At 29.2% G+C, this 21040-nt stretch overlaps 1 protein-coding gene and 2 long non-coding RNA genes across 5 annotated transcripts; 2 read left to right on the top strand and 1 right to left on the bottom strand.

The window, feature by feature from the left end:
* Window positions 1-70: 70 nt before the first annotated feature.
* LOC128390883 (glutamate receptor 1-like) lies at window positions 71-18583 on the bottom strand. The gene is made up of 11 exons (XM_053350657.1): window positions 18118-18583; window positions 17402-17551; window positions 14013-14107; window positions 12013-12166; window positions 8997-9415; window positions 6659-6868; window positions 6359-6580; window positions 6014-6232; window positions 4832-5190; window positions 1060-1258; window positions 71-958 (listed from the first exon to the last, which is right to left on the bottom strand). Exons 1-11 carry the CDS (start codon window positions 18215-18217, stop codon window positions 431-433), a joined length of 2655 nt encoding a protein of 884 aa, XP_053206632.1. The 5' UTR covers window positions 18218-18583; the 3' UTR covers window positions 71-430.
* LOC128390885 (uncharacterized) lies at window positions 1489-4838 on the top strand. Its single transcript, XR_008325716.1, has 3 exons — window positions 1489-1630; window positions 2006-3148; window positions 4091-4838. It is a non-coding gene; the product is annotated as an uncharacterized LOC128390885 (long non-coding RNA).
* LOC128390884 (uncharacterized) lies at window positions 5181-9126 on the top strand. 3 transcript variants are annotated; one of them, XR_008325715.1, is made up of 6 exons: window positions 5181-5319; window positions 6400-6588; window positions 6668-7160; window positions 7471-7653; window positions 8810-8893; window positions 8991-9126. It is a non-coding gene; the product is annotated as an uncharacterized LOC128390884 (long non-coding RNA). The 3 variants fall into 3 exon arrangements; XR_008325713.1 differs by having other exon boundaries at window positions 6668-7281; XR_008325714.1 differs by lacking the exon at window positions 8810-8893 and having other exon boundaries at window positions 6668-7281; window positions 8991-9103.
* Window positions 18584-21040: the final 2457 nt, after the last annotated feature.

The raw sequence follows: 21040 nt of genomic DNA, 5'->3' as shown, positions 1-21040 counted from the left end.
AATTAGTACTTTTCTTGACTCGCTTTAATTAGTCAACAATCAGTGGATAATTTAAAGTTGAATTGTGATGATTATTTTGAGCAGAATTAGGTGCATGATGATTGAATAGGGAATTTTTTTTTCTTTTACAAATTTAGATAATCAGTTGATAATGATTGTAAATTTACGATGGATTATCAACATTGCGAGAAACGTTGAGAACAATTAATGAAAGTTGATTGTTGTTTTTTTTGGCGTTGAAAGAACAATTAACAGTTTATCAATTGATTGGTTGATCATTATGCTGATGATTTGGCACTTGATTAACATGATTTAAGATAATCAACTAATTTGAGTCGTCAGTTGAATATATCTTGTCATAAGATGATAATGATTAACGGAACGATTTACAAGATAATCGTTAATCAACTGATGAAAGTCAATGTAGTAGTTAATGTAACTTGTTGTTAATTAAAGTTTCTCTAACTTTAAATCTTTCTGATTCTTTACGAGATCTCCAAAGATATTCACAGAATGCAACAAACATTGAGATAATTAAACCAGCAATTAGAATGTAGAAACAACCGGCAACATTATAAAGTGTTAATGAACTTTTACTTGATTCCTTGGAATCACTTGATTTACATTCAGATCTATCATACCACCATTTATTTTCCAATCTAGTTAAATCACCTTTCTCGGTTAGATGGAGAACAGCTAAATTAAGTGATACCCTTAATGGTGATCCTAATGGTGTAGCCACACCGAAACCTTTAGCATCCAAATTACGTCCAACTTTCATTGTGTCACAAGGTTGTCGCTGATTAATATAATCATTTGAAGTTGATTCCATGAGGAAAGCATATTTACCCTTTGATTCACGTACACGGCGAATACCTTGTTGATATGAATCAACGAAAACATGAGGATGAGAATTCATAAATTCCCACATACGAGAATAAACCTGAATCTTTGATTTCTATAGAAAAATAAAATAAGGAGACAAAGACAAAGAAAAAGAAAAAAACAAATCAATCACCACAAAGAGAAAATCAAATCAATTTTGTCAATCAACTTTACCTTGAAAAATTCCATCGTCGATGAATCTTTAAGGACACCATATTCGACCTCCGTTTGTTTGGCAAGATCATCAGCACTGTTAATTGGTGTAACCATACGTTCAACCGTTAAAAAAGCAGCTAAATTAGCGGTATAAGAGGAAATGATAATTAAAGTGAAAAACCACCAAACACTTCCAACGATCCGACCAGCATAAGATCTGAAATGAAACGTAAAACAAATCAAAGAATATTGTTAATTCTTCTCACAATCAATGTATCCATTGGATTTTCATCCATAACAAATTGTAGAAAAAAAATTATCCACAAATCTATCAATTAGTTAACTAATAATTAAAAAAGATCAACATTAAAATTTCTTTGTTTTCATTTTCTAAATTAAATTTTTTTTTCTCTTTCATTGGTTGAAATTCTTCTCCACCAGGTGTCGCTAGTAACTTCATTCTTTTTCTATTCTAATGAAAATTAATTTCTCTTAATTGTTTCATCTTGATTATATCGTTAATTTCTTGTGTTAATTAAGTAATTTTGTTAATTGTTCACCTGGTAAGATGTGAGATATTTGTTGTAAGGTAAGTTGTAATTTTAATTGGAATCTATTGTTTCTACATTAACACATTTATAGGGTTTGGATTAACCAATATGGTTGACACTTTGACTTTTTAAATTTTACATTTTGAGATTATGATGTTGATTAATATTAGACTTTAGTGGAATTTTAATCAAATTAATTGTGACCTCAAATTGATTGTCATCTCTAATAGTGTTCACTTTGATTAGGTAAACGATGTTGCTAATAATGGTGACGAATTTTATTCTATTACGTTAATGATTCTAGTTTTTTTTCTTCTTTTTTTCTCTTTTTCTGCTTAGACTTTTTTTTCTATTCTATCTTATTACTCAATTTAAGATGTAATCTTATTCTAATTTTTTTTTCTCTATCACAGATAAGTCTTGTTCTTGGTAAATTCAACGATAATCTGATGGAACAGATGAATGTTTATTATGGAATATTACTCGGTTGGAGAAGGCAAAACAATCCACAATTAACGAGAAGGAGAATGTTGAAGAATAGGAAAAAAAACAATGGAAATGTTAAACTCAAAGGATAATTCATCAATCAAATGAGACAAAGGAGATCAAATGTTTATCATCTTATAATTATGTCGTTTATTACAAATGAGAATGGATTAATTGCTCAGTGAAATGAGAAGGAAATTATCAAGAATAAGAAAGTTAACCTGCTAATTAAGAATTGTAATTACCGGTGACAATTTGTTTTTCTATTTTCTCACCCTCTCATCAAGTGGACACTTAACTGAAAGCAAAGAAGATTTTGATACATTGTTCCAATTTGTTCAATCGATAAGGATGATCAGAAAATGTTATCAAACAATCACTATACAAGTTGACTGCATCATCATTTGATTGATATTATGATCAGTAATTGAAAATGGAATGAAAAAAGGTTAACAGATTGATAAAGATGCCAGATGATTGAATGGTTAACTTGATTGGAGCATATTCTTGTATTGGTGACATCCAAAGATTACCAATAATTAACTGGGCGGAGGGTAATCAGAAATGAAAGAGATCATCATCATCATACCATGTCAAAGGAGAAGGAGAAAATTCATGTAATCGGTTTCACTCCAGATAACCTCAATTGATTCATCATCATCAACTTTCATACAAGACTAACATCTCATCAATAATAAATAATATAAATGATTATGTATAAGTTGACTTAGATTTATCCAGCATTAGCCTATTCCAAATCAATTTTCTGGATGTAAATTCATTCCCATCATAATAACAATTCTGAAGTTAAATTACATTGGCACAGAAATCAAAGAGGATCATAAAAGTAAAGCTAGAAATCAAATCAAATCCATTCTCATCATCATCATCATCGTAATTTTCCCCCCACTCAAAAACAGAAACAATCAAAAGAAATGACAAAGACAGAGAAAGATCAACAATCAATGGCAAGTGAACTCGGTAATATATAAATTGTGATAAATGACAATGAATATTACCAAATTTTGGATAATCAAACCATAACATTTAATCAACATGATGACGATAAGGTAATAAAACTATTTATATATTCACTAAGTGTTTATGATTATTGAAACATTCAACATGTACAATAATCTTAACTACATATCGACTATCATTAACATCATACTCATATTTATTATGACTATTACCTTAACTATTAATCTGTCTAACCATTTGAGATGACATTTATTAACCTTTTATCAAATTAACTCTCAGAATTCAATGTAAACATCTTCAGTTGATTGTAACAATCTTACAATATTCAATAATGTCAATCAATCTGAATATGATTATTACATGAAAGAGATCAGAATTTAGAAATAGATTCAATCGTTGATGTCAAATATGATTCATCATGTTTGCTAATTGATGTAATTAAGATCAGAATAACATTCTCATTACTGATTCCAATATTGACATTGAATTGAATTCAATCCTAAATTCTGATCTATTAATAATATGAAGATGATAAAATCATCTTTTATATCAGTGAACATGATAATCATCTTGATATTTATCAAAAGTCTAGTGAGACTCATTGGGAATGATGATGTAAACATGATGATAAAAAGATATAATTTGAATCAACATTTTGCTCAGAACTTTTTCTCTCTCTCTTTTCAAACTCATCCCTTAGAGAGATTATCATGAAATTTAATCATCATCTTTTTTATCATCATTCTTCTCATCATCTCTCCTGAACATGGAAAAAATTATCATCATTATATTAACATGATTATCATTAATTTCATTACTAATCAATTTCGTTAACAATCAGACTGATTGTTGTCACATTATTAGTAAATTGTTGACAATTGACTCTGTCATGGAAAATTTGATTAAACTGGTCGGATGATGATTCATTTAAACAGCTGATTCGCTGCTTTAATCAACTGATAATCGATTATCATAATTAAACAATAACTACAAATCTTAATGACAATTTTAATTCATTTTCTTTTGAACAGAAAACTATCAAGGGAATCGATGAGAAAAAAAGTCTCAATTGTTTTCCAGTTGACATTAAGTTTAAATTGAAATTTAATTTATCAATTGCAATTATCGGAATGATGATTTCGACGATTAAAGTGATAAATCATTTGTTATCTTTTCTTACACCAAATGGAAAATGTTTAGATCATTAAAACGTGTAAAGAATCAACAATTTAACTTGGAACTTCTAGAATTCGATGAGCAAACTTTTTATCAAGAGATAGAATTTTTTTTGTGTATGTTAACAATACAAACAACAATTTAATGTTGATTATTGTCAGAACATTATCTTAAATATTAATATGATCAGAATTCCGAATTGAACTGAACTTTTCCATTTGATAAAAGAGAGAAAGAAAGAAAATATTTCCTCAAATGTAAAGAGAAATTCTCATGCTCATGATTGTTCATCTCAATCGATTGAATAGTTAATAATTGTTCCTTTATTGATTAAAATATTTCAAGAAAACTAATCAACAACAATTAACAACAAAACTGTTGGTTGATGAGCCGTTAATAATTAAGATAACTATTCAAGTTAACCACGAAACGGAGGTTCAAACGAAAACACAAAGTTCGTTTTTTTGGACATAAAATTTCAATACAACGAAAAAGATTCAACATGAAGTTTTCTCTTGCTTAGGATGATCATTTGACCTTTCAAGATGAAATTTTCGTCCGATTTACAGGAAACACTGAATTGATCAACTACTCACCTTGGACAAACATCTACTCCCTGTTGCATGATGGCTCCAAGTGCAAACCAAAGGCTATTGTAGAGAGTAAAATCGTTGGTCAGAACTGTTTGACCCTCATGGGTATGGGCAACTCGACATTCCATTGGTGAGAATCGACTGACAATGAACATGACAACGGAAACACCGAAATACGATAAAATGATACACATCCAAATCTCTTGACTAAGTGGATTCATAAAGGAGAAAATACTTGGATTCTTTTTCGCTGGTTTCTTAATCATAATACTGATTCCAAGGGATAGGAAAGGCTTCGTAAAGTCAATAACACGTTCTCGAGCTGAAGTAATGGTCAACGGTGCAATCGCAATATCAGCTTCCTGGAAAAGTTCAACAACAAGAGGAGATAATCAATTAATCCTTTAATCTGGTTGTCAAGAAAAAGAATGCAGATTAATTCCTGAATATTAATTTATTTTCAATCTAAAGCAATTTGATCAATATTTCAAGTACGTATTTAGATACTACTATCATTTGATTCCATTGATTTGTGATTATTTGCATAAGACTGATTTTTATTGAACTTTTACTTCCCATTTCATGAAAAATCAATTGTTTATTTCAATTGATGAGATTTAAGGAGATTGAATCTCTCGATGAACAAACAAGAATTATGGTTGATGATATGAGAGTAAAAATTTCCGATTCTTTTACAAACGTTGATCCATATAAAAATCATGATATTTATCTGTTTTTTTTACTGATCACCATGATGAAGAATTGAAATTGAGATTCATTGAGTGGTAAAATTGAATAGAAATGATCTTGAGAATAGGTAAACAAATAAACAGGTAAATCTTTTTCCATAGATTTACAAATAAGTGTTGGAATTGAACATGAAGATAATAGAATAGTTATTCCTATGTAAGAATATTATTATTGATAAAATCTAATGTAAAACAAGGAAGAGAAAGAGAATTTGATGAAATAATGATAATAGAAAAAAGTTCTGAGATATTCCAAGTTGAATTAGAAAAGGAAACTCTCAATTCTCAATATCATGTTGAGGTTTTCTCTCTCTCTCATCAATTCTCATGTGAATTGTTTGATAGATAAACAAAGATAATCTTTACACTGAATCATTGATATTATTTGTATCCAGATTGATTGTTGATTGATGATTGCAAGAAAATGATTTATTACCTGTTTAATTAATTCACCAACCATCCCATTCCAACCTACAGGGGAGTTTTTATCAGTTCCACCATATCGACGATCAGCAACCAATTGAAGTACATAATTGATTTTCAAATGTTCAGCAATTAAATCAGCTAAATCTTTACAATAACCTTCAAATCTATCATTTCCTTCATATTCAACTCCATCTTCAGTTTTTTCCTTATACATGAGATAAGGTTCCTCCTTTTTTATTTGTCAAGAAAAGTAAACAAATGTAATTTTGATTATCGATTATGATATTAGATTACAAATTCTCAATATGATCAATATCAATTGGAACTGTTTTATTTTTGGTCGTTATTTACTTACGATAATACTTGTAACGATATAAGTTTTATTCTCATAATTAGCATTACTCTGGTAAACCCGATGATAATTTGCTGGAACTGAGGACATTCCCACTTGCTCTGACCATTCGGCGATTTTGGTCATCTCACTGTTCATCGTTGTTTGAATCATATCAATTGAATAGTTTCGACGAACTCCCAATTCATCAAATATAATTTTACCCGTTAATCCTTCAATGTTGGTCTTTTAAGGTACGAAAAAAAAGAGCAAAGAAAAGATTATCAAATTATTGAGCTAATCGCTGATTCTTTTATCGTTTACCTGTCGCAGGTATTGTTTGATTAACTTGCCGTGTTCCCAGTGGAGTGTTGGATAAGTTTCAGCGCAATTGATTCCCGGTTTTGGACTATTTCCATTGTAAACCTCATTACCTCTTAAGTTTCCATCGAAAATGTTTGGATGTTCAATTAGTATTCGCTCGAGTGTGTCCAATAATATTCTGGTTCCGTCAAACATGAGAGCAGCATCGGCCTGAGAAATTGATTATCGATAAACAATCAACGGATAAGAATAATTCAATTTATTATTCAGGAGGCAAAAAAAAAACTCCGGTTAACAAACGGATATTATGTCAAGATGATGATGACATGATAAATGATATTAATAAATGATTGAAATAGTTGAATGGTTTCACCGAAACTCAGGTAACCAGAAAAATATTCAAAAAACAAAATCAACTGATGAAAAATATTTCAAAAAGATGAAATTTTACCTCATGATAGCGAAAGGCGAAAGTTATATTACCATTATTAATAGAGATTCTGTAAGTTAAATTCTTGTTCAATAGATATTTTCATGAGAAACTATCAGAACTTTTTTTTCTTGATTTTCTCTTAACATTTTTGTGGATTTTTTTTCTTTACCTTTCTTGATCATTATCTCAGGTGAGAAACATTTTCTGTTAGTTTTATCTTTTTGATGACAATGATGATACAGGAAGAAGAGGATGTTAATGATTAACGATTTTCTCTTCCAATAATACTAATATATTGTCTCTCTCTTTTTTCTCTTCGATTTAACTTTTCTCTCTCTCTCTCTTCTTGATTGATGAAACATTGACTGAAAAAAGACAGAATTTATTCTGTTCTGGAAAATTACTCAGACAAAAGAGATACAATGAATATCCCGTTATCCCTGATTCTTTCCAGAAAAAAAAACTGAGAATCTAATAACTTTATATGTCAGTTGAACTTCGTGGTCTTAATAATATATATTGCTGATGTTCTGGTTGTGATGAAGTAAAAAATGGTTTCAAGGTAAATCTGATAAAATATATTATCTTTATAAAAAAGTAACATTCTGAGTTTTATCATGAAAAAAAAGGTGAAAATATCAATAATACTCTTTGTCTTATCCAAAGCAGATAAACTTATCCTTATAATATCTCAATGGTTCTCATATTGATAATAGTATTTGGTTTAACTTGTTTTTTACCGATTAACTTTCAATAAGGAAACTCAATGATGATTGTTAATGTTGTATACAAATGAGAGATTATCAATTAGATTTCAGATTATTATCAACTTGTTAGTGACCATTGGTCAAGTTGGAAATGATTGTAAAGGTGATTGAAGTGGTTAATGATTAGTGTATTTATTTACTTGTATGATTTTGTTTTTGTTTCCACTTGATGATGAAAATGTTGCTCAGGTAAGAGTTTAAATCTCATCTCATTTGAGTTACATGGTTTTCCAGTTAATCTAATGCTAAGTACTGGTGATGATAAAACAAAATATCATCAAGAAAACATGACAACACTTTGGAAATAGATTGAGATAAACTTGAATTCTGAGTTTATTTAGTTTCTCTCTCTCTCTCTCTCTCTCTCTCTCTCTCTCAATCAAGTAACATTATCCCTGTTTCCCTGTGAGTTGTTAGTTATTGTTATTATCATGATGATCATTATTTCAGGTAAGAAGCCATCAATTTGAATGGTTAATAGTGTAGGTAAAGTAACCTGAGAGTAAGATTAAAGGTTCTCTTGTTATTATTATCTGTCTTCTGTTCTGGACAGGATGAGGAAGATGAGAGTAGAAGATAGAAAATACTACCTTGAATAAGATATTATGTATTAAGAAGATGAGGAAAAGAAATACTCAGGTAAAAGTAAAAAAAGATTACGATTCTTTGGAGTAATTCAGTTGATGATGATGAGAAATAAGGAAAAAGTTGAATGTAAATGTTTCATGTTCACTGAACATTTCCAGTCTCTTTTTTTTTCATCATGTTCTTCATGGATCTTTCAATGTATCAGAAAAATATTTTTCTACTTCTGTTGTTGATGATTTGGTTTATTTTCGATAATCTTTCCAATTCGTTTTTACCACGAAAGTGAAAAATTTTCGAACAAGATATCGATCTTTTCAATCTTTCTCTCTCTCTCTCTCTCTCTCTCTCTCTCTCTCTCTCCAGGTAAATTATTAATACAAATTCTACCTCTCGACAGCTCATATCAAGAATGGAAAATAAGAATAAGAATTTTCTCTCTCGCTGGAGGTTGGAACTCGAATCTATTATTATAATAAGATGAACATTGATCTTATCATATTGAATTACGAATTTGTTTTTCGTATTTTCTATTGGACAATATTAGACTTACCGATATGTATCGATGTCCAGCACCAGGCCAATGGAATGGATCTAATGTTTTCCATGATGAGATGAAAGTTCGGAAAAAAATTGAACTACGATTAAGAATTCGAAATCCTGTTATATTAATTGCACCAAATTCATCGATTTTCATTCCAGTAAATTGATCCATTATCAGATTGGTCAGAAAGTAATGGAAATTTCTTCGACCCATGTAAATATCACGAACATGTTTCGATATCATTTCCTTGGCTATCTCAGCATCGCACTCGACTATCACATATTTCATGGTATCTTTATCCTTATGCTCAATCGCCCGGAGGAAATTGTGACCTTCGGTTCCATTGTTGATCTTTTTAACCGCTCGTAACTGTAATGTATCACCATCCGAGTATAAAAGTGAGAAAACGTGTTGTAATTTAATCAAACCTAAAGGACGCAATTAGTTCAAACAATTAACGGTAAGATATTAATATAAATTTGGATAATCGATAATCAAGATAATCAAGAAACTTTGTTAAACTTTTTTCCACCCTTTTCGCTTTCATCTTAATGAGCCGAAACTAATTGTTTACCATGAATAAACAATGATCATGATCCTGAATCATTTCAAAAAGCAGATTCATATACATGGATTGCAAATGAAAACAATTTGAAGATCATCACGAAAGGAAATTGGTTCAACTTTTCATTTCCGTTTCAATACAAGATTAGATTCAGTTTCCGATATGAGATATTATCAGAATCTTATTTATATACATAAGACAAAACCATGAATATTCATATTCTCAGAATGATTCATGATAAGGTGAACATGGTTCCAGAATATTTTCAGGCAAAAAGAAAAGTTTTAACCTGAGAAAATGACAAAACTTTCATGTAAATGTATTAATTTCAAGGAAAATGTCACCATCCCCTCAGGCATGTTAGTCGTAATTATCAACAGTTAATCACTTGCGATTTGATATTGATATGAGAATTTGGTTAATACCCTTAATATTTGAATACCCTGTTTTTCAATCAACACTTATCAAGTTTTTTCATCAATTCCAGCAATCAACTGAGATAATTGATAATATCTAATTTTTCCCCCATCACTTTGAAATAATCCTGATGTATTCATGGAAACATCTTAATACACTTACCATGAATTATCATCATCTTATTACATGGTTATGGTTGTGAAAAGAAAAACAAAAATTGTGATTGATAATATTATCAGAACAGAATCTGATTTAATCATGATAATACATTTTTTTTCTGTTTCAAATATATTATCATAATTAGGTTATATCACCATGAGAATTAATTTCTTATCCTGGAATAATTTTAAGAATCTAGTAGTTGAACTGAGAACCAGGAAGAGGATGATTCTGGTTGAAACCTCAGAATCAACCTAAAGAAATGTTAATTACTTTGTATTAATTGTGTTAACATGGATAATTAATATTGATTTCTTGATTTTTTTTTCTCTCGCTATTCTTTCAGGTATCAATGAATGAAGCAGTTTCTTAATTATAATCAACATTTTCCTCATCTAAAGCTACTATGGTGATGGAGAAGTGAAAAAATTTTCTAATGATAAATTGTTATTGAACTTTGATAACAATCAATAAGAAATTAACATTAGAACTTTTTTATTCTCTTCCATTCTTCATTTATGTGTACGAATACTCACAACTTACATGATGATATAATAGTGATGATAAAAGAATATGAAATGTTTCTTGATGATGATTCTAAAGTCACGAATGAATTTTCAATTGTCATCAACCTTTGGATTCTCAGAATTGATTAACTGGAGAAAAATTCTGCAAATAGAACGAAAGAAGAATCGTTTTTTTTGTTCGAATTTCCTTCTTTTCCCTCCAACATTCATGGTGGAACATTTTCTTCATCATTATCTTGATACTCTTTAAGTCCTCAGCATGGAGACTTTTTTTTTCTTATTCCCTTTCATTCATTAAGCTCAGTTTGAGTCCACCAAAGGTAAATGTCATTGAATTCGAGGATTGAGAATTGGGTGTAGGTGGATATTCAATTGTGAATGAGTATCAGATGAATGATAAGTGGATAGAATTGAATCTTTTATCTCCATTGAATCTTCAGGTAAATCTAAAGGATATTTGATTTAGACAGGAAAAGGAAATGATTCTGATTCAATGATATGAAAAAAAGAGTGTTTTCTTTTTTTCTTCCCAATGTTGAGCAAAGAAAAAGTTCTTGACTGAGAACTGAATGAAATCTGGTCAGAACTTTTTTTCTCCCATACAATTGACCATTGGAAAGTTTCACCTTCCATTATTATCATTTATATAAATTGTCATGTTATTCAATTGTATTCCTATTCCCATGATTGTCATGATAATAATTCAATAAGGTAACAATAAATACGATTTTTTTTTCACATTCATTTCAACTGATTTAAAATCATAGTGAGTGTTATCTTGTGGGTGTTGGTGTTGATTTGCTGTGAACACATGATAATGTTTCAAAATGTAATCACTTTGAATAATGATTGAAACATTAGGCTCTGAATTTCATGATAATGGTTTAGTGTTTACTTAATGATCCGATTGAAATTGTTTACTCAACTTTTTACTTTCTTTTCTGTATCGGTTAATATTCATGTTTCCAGTTACTCTTTTCTTCATGATAATCTAATCATTTACCAGATTCTTTTCTCCATCATGATTAAATTTTAATAAACTTCTGACCGATAATCGAATGACGAACAATTGATCAAATTCAGTTCACAATTTGCGAAAAGTTTCCATCATGTAAGTGAAAAGTTTTCTTCTTCTCGATTCCATTAATTCAGTTGAGAATTATCATTATTATTGTTGTTGTTATTTTCGTGAAATTTTCAAAGACAAACTTGGAATATCAAATTTATATATAAAGTTCTAGGCCAAGTTCGAGTAGATTTTGTTGCTTATTTATGAATAACAATTGAAGGAGGAAAGGAAAAGTTTAACAAAAGTTTCTTCTTGTCAATTATTTTCAGAACTTTTCGATTTTCTTACCTTCGTCCGAATCGTAAATGTAGATTATATTTTTCCATGTGTACAGTTTAACCACTTCGGCAATGGCCTTGATGTAATCCGGTCGGATGTTGAGTCCGAAATTGGGATAATTGTAACTGTTTGTTTCCGGGTAACCGGGATGAATAAAAGGCATCTGAGAATGAGAATAGAAAATAATTTCTTATCATAAATCTGATTATAACCATGATGGATAATCTGTTAATCTGATTTTACTTTCTTCCTCCCTGAAGATGGATCATTATGATTATCGTTCATCTTCAAGGTAAAATAGGTAAGAAATTTCTGAACCTCTCATGAAATCGATCAAATTTTCATCTTTTGTAACATTTTCATGTAACCAAACAAGAAGATGAAAAAAAAACTATTACCAACTCATTGAAATCAACTTTTGATTGATTGTAATTATCATTGAAACTGATAATCATTAGGATGATTGATTAAACTGATTGGTGAAAATTTTATTCCACTTCTAATGTTGGTGTAATTTCATGATTTCCATGGCATTAACTTTCCATTCCCTGAACATTGTTAGCTTTTAGATCTGATTTTTTCGCATTACTTTTGTCTATCTTAGTTTCATAACCTGTGACCTCTTTACTGATCCAAGTATCATGTTTATTATCATGAATCTCAGAGCAAAAAAATGTCACTAATTTTTCAAAAGTCATCATGTTTTATTGAGAAGACTAAAACTCTTGAATTTCAATATTACCGATGAAAAAATTTTCAAATTTTCTCATGATAAAACTTGATAAACTCTATTCAATGAACTATCATGATAAAAATTCATTTTGAAATTCATAAGTTTAAGATGAACTTTTCACCAAGACAATAAGAAAATAATTTTACCATGAGAATGGAATAGTGAAAAAGAGAAAGAAAGAAAAAAATTCATTCGAAACTCAGAAATAATCTAATCTCACCTTGATATAAGTAAGAGAATTTCGTATTTTCTTTGAATTTCATGGTAGTTCTGGTTGTAGATTCAATTGTGATTTCTCATCATTTAATAGATCGGAAGTTGAGAAACACTTGCACTTCCTTCAACGTAATCAGAAAATTCATATTTCACTCAAACTCAATATGATGAACTTTTCTGAAATTCGAAAAGAACGAAAAAAGAGAAGAAAAAAATTCCATTTTCATGTTGAAATTCATTTGGAACTAATTTCCTCCTTCTAATGTAAATAACCAGACAAATGATTAACCCCATGAACTTACAAACAGATTAGATAAAGTTCTGGACAAAGAGTGGACATGATAGTAAATCTCATGATAAACAAACATGTTATCATTTTGTATTAGTATAACAATAGCAACATTGATATTGGTAAATAACTTTAACAACTCTGCCTGAGGGTGGAAAGTTGGAGTGGAAAAAGTTTTTTCCCTTGGTTCAAATTGAATGGAAAAAAAAAGTTGACTCAGTTTTCCCATGAAGTTTGAGCAAATAATTTTAAGCCCGATTCTCATTCACAGTTGATTCATCTAATGATAATCTTTTATCACTTTTACATCAACTTTTTTCAGACCTTTTCTATTCAGAATTTATCATGTTGCTGTTCAGAACTTTTCTTTTTTCTTTCATCTCTTCATCCTGTCATCAATGTTTTCCAAGAGTGAATCAAGCAAAATGTCACACTCTGAATAGGTAAAATTTTCCCTCTATGTCTAAATGAGACAAGATGAAATCAGAGATATAAAAAAAAAGAGGAAACATCAGAATCCTTGTCATCATTATTTTTATCATCATCATGAATTCACCCTGAAGGCAAATAGATGAGGGATCAGGCGATGGAGGAAAAACTATCTATGCAAAGGAAGCACCTTCAATTTCAGATTTCCATGAGTATTAGACTTTTCTGATTGGATCCTTTTCTTCATATGGAAATGTTATCATGAAACTTTCAGGTGAATTCATTAGGCTGAATATTGATTATTGAGGCTGATTGAAAAAGAAGAGAGTTAATTAAACTTACCTGGAAGGTATTTGAATATGAGACGAGTGTTTCATATGATGGTCCAATTATGGGTGTGACAAGGGTGAAAATACCTCGAGACAATTGTAGGCACACTGAATATCAGGTAAGGAAAAAAAGTTCCATCATGAAAATTTTATTGAGAAAAAAAAGAGTAAAAAAAACATCATGTATCTAATTTGATCCGGAAGGATGAATTGAACAAAGAATTCATTGGAAATCAACAATTATCTCAATTGGATTTCACAACTAAATCAACAATTAAATGTTAATAATTAAACTGATGATGAATTTCTTAGACAATTTATTAATTCCTTTCAATTGTAGCTGAAAATTAAGATGATCAGAATTATAATTAACAGGGAAATAATCTAGAAATGAGCTTATTTATATTCATGGATAACAATTAAAGTTCATGTCAACTTTTGTGTGTCTTAATTGTTGATTGAAAAGACAATAGTTTAAGAGGCCAATTAGTTGGCAACAATTTCCTCGGTTAATTAACGACATTTCAGAATGATGTTTCATCACTTTTATCATGAAAGGTGATCATCAGAATTCATTTATTATTAGTTTTTTTTATCATTCCATTAGCATAGAAATAACCTGAGGGTGAATTTTTTTCACCTCCATGACATTCTTGGTGTTTTATTATTACTCACAACTTTGAATAACAATGGATTATATTGAACAAAGAAAATGATGATCATGATGATCATGATGCTGATGAAGATTAAATGAAAGTTGTGATGATAACGGTAAATTAAATTTCTTAGCATGGGAACACAATAGATGATGTTGTTTATTCAGAAAAATTAACATTCTCTATGGTCAAAGGTAAAAAGTTCATCATCTAACTCAATTTTCACCTTCCAATGTTCATCTTTATCATTTGAAGATGAAGATGAAGATGATGATGGTGATAAGATTGAGAGAGAAAATAGAAAAGTGTATATCTTGTTATCTTTTTATTTCTCTCATTTTTTACTCTTGTTAATTCTGTTTCCAGGAGAGAGAAAAAGTTCAACTTGATGAAGATAAAGAGATGAAGATTGAGAAGAAGATTAGAATTCTTTATCTTCTCAGATTTATCTTCCTTCATCTTGTTTCACTCAAGTTTATCTCCATGAACAATACCTTATCTTGAATCTTTTCAATGAATTTCAATGAATCTTAATTATCTTCAGAATTGTTGCTGAACTTTTTTTTTCTCAACTTTTCGTTTTCCTTTCAGCTGAATTACTCTTGGTTACGATTAAATTGAATCAGAATAATATTCATTTATATATATTGAACCTTTTGAGACTCTTGATGATAATTTCTTGGATAATTTAAAATTAATCATCAACCCTCAGGGGGGAAAACTGTAAATTGTTTCAATGTTTCCAATAATCTACTGGGAATTGAATTAGATGCTCAGAATTTAGTTGTTAGTGTTATTCAGACAACCGGAACTAAAATGAATGAATATTATCATGAACTCAGTTAAAGATTCAGGATACGGATTCATGATGATAATCGTTACAATAATAGAAAATCAAATCACAAAAGTGCAATTTGTTGATTGCGTGACTTTAACTAATAGTAAATAACATTATTAACATTGGGAAACAATTGAAAAAACTTTTTCTCTCCTATTATCATGAATTAGTTACCTGTTCATATTATCATGATGAAATTTCAAGATTAAACCCTCATGATCATGGTGAACTTATCATGTCCCGATTAAGAGCAATTAAATAAAACAAAAGTAACAATCCAACAATTACTAAATCAAATCCAAAGATCGAGGGCAAAATTGGTAACATTTTGATTGGAAGAAAACTTTTTCCCTGATAAAATGAATTTGCATTGATTCTTAATGAACTTTGAATAAAGTTCATTTAAAAAAAAATGAAGATTCATTTTTCTCGACTCAATGATAATTTAAAGTATCTACATGATGATGATGATTATTATCGTCATGATACTTTGGTTAATATTAAAAAGTTCAAGTGAATTATCATCAAGTAAACCATGATAATGATAATAGTCTAGATTCAGTTTCATTCATCAAAGCTCATGTATCATCATCATCATGATTCCCTGTAAATGGAGATAAGGGGAAGAAGAAAGTTCTGAATTTTTTTCTCTATCTCTGTTTATCTCTCATTCAGCTGAATCAGTTGAAATTGAAAATGGTTCATTGAAGTTGAGAATCAACAAGAAGTCATTATTTTTTCCCTCTGTTCAATTGCCTGAGGGCGTTTGACTTTTTTTTCTTCTCAACAATGATAATGAAAAACTTGAGAATCGTATTTAAAGTAATATTGTTTTGAAATTGAAAAACAACCGAATGACCTGAAAGAAAATCATTCAAATGTAAGTCATGAAATTCTGAGGATTCAGCAGAAATCAACAATCGATTGCTTCATAACCAATACTATCATTAATTAACTTCTCTGATCATCTGATGAACAATCAATTCAATGGTTAATCAGGTAATCATTAATTAGATCGTCTCTTTACCAAGAATCATCGATCAAAATTACGGTGAAAATCAATTAGAAGCAAATGAAACTTATTCACGTTGATTATCATGACAATCATGTTGATTTTGGTTGAATTTTGATAAATATGAATACTACTAATGATAAACAGGGAGAAAGAGCTGAAAAAAGTTGTTAATTTTGGGTGAATTTACCCTGAAAATGAAATTGAAAAGATAAAGTTGATTGGATTTAATATTCACGATGAACAATCTGTGAATGTAAAGATAATATCACCAGGCTATTCAGGGTATTTATTCATGGGAATTATATCCTTCCCATGTAATATATGAATTACATGGAAGGTGAAAAAAAAATTTGAATTGCAAAAGTTTCTCCCTGGATTTATATTCCTAAATGAATGTTGATTAAGTTGTAACCATCAGTTAATAGGGAAGCAAAAGATTTAAATGATTCTCATCCTCATCCTCATCTTTACAAAGCAATCAACTCTAATCATCCTCATCTTCATCCTCATCAACGCCTACACATCAACCTGTTTCCACCCAATTCCCAAGGAGTGAAAATGTAAATTGAAAAACATAGTAAATGAAAAAAAAAGATATTATATAAAAATTCACTCCAATTCCAAGTTCAGTATGAATAATATCCCTGCAATCACCACCAGAAATTCATTCAGAATCTTTTGTTGATTCACTAACCCACCTTATCCTCAGTCACCCTTTGAATGGTGTTAATAATAATAATCGTAATGCTTTTGATATACTGAACAGTTGGATCATCATGATTACCATGATAGTAAATGAATTATTTATTTTATCTTCATTTCAATCATCAACTGAAAGGATCCAAATAGACACATGATTGATTTTAATTAGAAAAGATCAACAATCAACTTACTTTGACGGGTAAATCTAAATGGATCATTGGTATCGATCACATCGGTTATCGGTTCGATTTGAAATCGAGATGATTCATTCTTGTTATGCAAAAATATCGCGTATTTGAATGCACTCTGAAGTTCATTTGATTCTGGAGTGAAAATTCCCCCTGAATGAATGCAAAAAAGTTCATTGGAATCAAAAGTTAATCAAAACTTCCAACCTGTGGATTTAAAGTTCAATTGTTTTTCTCCCAATCAACTTGATCGTCTTTTCTAAATCAAGTTAATTATCATTCATTTTTTTTCATGACAAAAAAAAACTATTTCCGGATAGTTTCATATTCCAATCATAGTAACTTCCGATGAGAAACTTTCATTATCATTGTTACCCTGAATTCCCATGAGTTTAAAGTTCTGATTTGATCTAACTTTTTAATCAATCATTGATTAACTTTAATCTGTAATTTTGACACTTTTAATTAGTAAAACTTTTAATCATAATCTGGTTTAATTATTTTCTCAACAATCATTAGTTTTTTTTGCTCCTTCCATTTATTAATTAGGCTTGATTATTACACTTGTTAATTAAGTGTTAATCTTATTAGGATGGTGTTTATAATTAATCACTTCTGGCTAATTAGATGAAACTTTTATCTGTAAGGGTTAATTTGATTGAGAAAACAAAAATCAATTCAATTTGATTTGATTGCAAAATGATCACAATTAAACTTACCGATTGGGATTTTAGGTCCAATTGTTGTTGATAAATGAACATTGGAAAGTAATAACGTTGAAAGTGAAACAATTAACCTTACAATTGAATTAACAATCATAATTAGAAGGCTTAATTTCAATGGTTAAACATGATATTGGTTAAGAAATTGTTTTAATTGTGAAAATCACAAGAAAAAAAAAAGTTGAGTCGAAAATGTTACAATTTAATGTTCAGTTAGAACGTTGATCGAATCAATTAATCAACAACAAAATGGAACACAATTAAAACTTATTAATCTGTCGGTGGTAATTAAAATCACTCGATGAAACAATTAAGAGGAAACTTTTATTTTTCTTTATATTTTCAGATAAGTTGTGATTCTGATGTTGATGAAAATGGAAAACTGAATCAACTAAACTGTTAACAATCAATGAGAGATAATAATGTGAGCGCAATCTCATCTCCTTAGAACATCATCTTCCTCATCCCCATCCTCATCCTCATCTTCATCATCATCATGATCCTCTTATCTTCTTTATCTTCCAAGGCTATTACACCTTCTTTCCATTAATTTCCACCATGAGAATAATTTTTATTCCTTGTTACCTTTTTTTCCCATTAAGAGTTTACCTTTTTTTTTCATATTCCAATTCAGTTCATTATCACCACAATTCTTAAGATTCGTTAACATTTTATTCATTAAAATTATTCTTTCAACACTTGTTATCCTTTTTAAATTGTTGGAAAAAAAAATTCTCTTAATTAAATCAAATGTTTGATTAGTTTTAATTGTTGGAAAAATTTAATTTGTTTTAGTTGTTTTCTCAGTCAATAGATGGCGCTACCAACTGATGTTGATTAATTAATTGTCATTGAGATTGAAATTAAGTTGAAACAATTTAACTTTTCAATGCTAATTAGTTTTTATTGATTATTATATAAGAGGTAATTGATTTAATACATGAAAATGATGATCTTTAATTAAATAATTTTTCATTAAGGAAAAGATAAGTTTAAGAAAAATTTCATTTCAAATGATTGAATGATTTTTTTTTTTCTAATCAAATTATTGTTGATTGATTAACTAATTGTTGACACTTTGAAATTAGACTTGCAACTGATATTAATTTATGTTTTCTAGTTTTGGGCTAATTAAAGTTGAATAAATTGTTCGCATGAAAATCTGAACATATCGAATATCGAATGGAAATATTTTTAGAACTTTTCTTTTTCTTTTCGAAACTTTTGCTTTATGTTCAATTTAAAGATGAATTATTAATATTTTGAAATTATTGAAGTACTTTTTTTACTAAATGATTAGTTAATTGATAGATTTAAGTCTTGAGTCTTGTTCACAATGAGAGACTTGATTATTAACTGTACTTCCTGAGCCTCGAACTTTTGTTTTATCTCTTCGAATGAGTGAAAAAAAAAGTTCTAATTTCAATAGATATCAAGTAACCGTAACAATCTTAATGGTTAATTAAAAGTAAAGTTGAATTGATTAATGTTACCTGATACAACTACTACTGACATTTGATATGGTTGATTGTTTGATTCCAATATTTATAATCTAAATTTTGTACAATCGGGAACAATTTAAACACACACAATCAGCCTGATGGAAAACAATCAACAATTAGTAAGATTAATGAATGAAAGGTAAATTATAAATCCAATGAATGGAGATGACACTTGATAATGATGAAGATGATGATGATGATCACGGTGGTGGAATGGAAATAGAAACAAACAAACAAACAAAGCAAGAAAAAAGTGAAAATAGTGAATTAAAAAGAGGAGAGAATTTAAGTTAATTGTAATTAGAAAAGTTCATCTTGTTGATTGATTAACAATCTCACAGACACAACATGATGGCACGAAAAAGTTTTCACTCGAAGTACTTTGTCCATCCGGATCGAGGGAAAGAAGTTTTTCTTGATGAACTTTTGTTTACATCGACTTTTGAATCAAAGGAAGGAAATCGACGATGAACAAGGTGAATTAGCTTGTCTGCAATTAAGAAAATTAATAAACAACAATTAGTTTAACAATCGGCTGGAAAAAAGTGAATTTTAATTGTGCACAATTAACTTGATAACTCATTGGATTGAAATTGTTTCCAAATGATTTAAGATTCATGAGAAGGATAAAATGTTGTGAGTGATTAACAATTTGAAGGAAAATCAACAATAAACAATTTCGAGTTAATTTGTTAATTTGATTATCATAACGCTCCAAGTGGATTGTGATGATTATACAATAACAATTAGTGATTATAATGATAATATTAATAGATAATTATAATCATGTTGCATCACAATTACTTGACCTACAAAAAACATCAAGAAGCAAAAAAACTCCGGTAACACTAATGGTAAATTAAGAAGACACAATTGACATTGTAACACAACAATTAACTAATCACTTTCTTTATTTTTTCACTTTTTACAATCCATTAGGTTGTAAAGACTCACACAACAATTAACTTTAACCAAAGTTAATCAATGATTTACTAATCAAAGTGGTGATAACAATTATTAGAATCAACAACTTCCGTCTAAATTTTTTGTTAAGTGTTTCCAATTATTATTAATAGAAACTCATTTAAAGTTAATTTAATTAGATTCATAATCAACTTTATTCATTGGTTAAGAGATTACATTTAAATTGTAACAGTTGATTAGTCTTAGTTGGATAACAATCTGTTATCAATTAAAACCCGGAAGGATTTACTTTACTAATTTTGTATGATTAAGGTGCAACAATTAAGGTGATTGTATCAAGTGATTTAGTAGTTTTGATCATCATTGTTAATCATGTGAATCAGTGAATTGACATAATCAAGGTTAACCATTCACTGGAATTGAGTTCTCATGTTAATCAGATGACGCCTGCTCTCATAATTTAACTAACAATTAAAGGAAATCCTAATAATCAA

The sequence above is a fragment of the Panonychus citri genome, unplaced genomic scaffold (assembly GCF_014898815.1).
Source record: "Panonychus citri isolate SS breed McGregor unplaced genomic scaffold, ASM1489881v1 Contig00130, whole genome shotgun sequence".
Taxonomy (NCBI): Eukaryota; Metazoa; Arthropoda; class Arachnida; order Trombidiformes; family Tetranychidae; genus Panonychus; species Panonychus citri.
The sequence above is the reverse complement of the archived record's forward strand: the minus strand, read 5'-3'. Positions and strand labels throughout refer to the sequence as shown.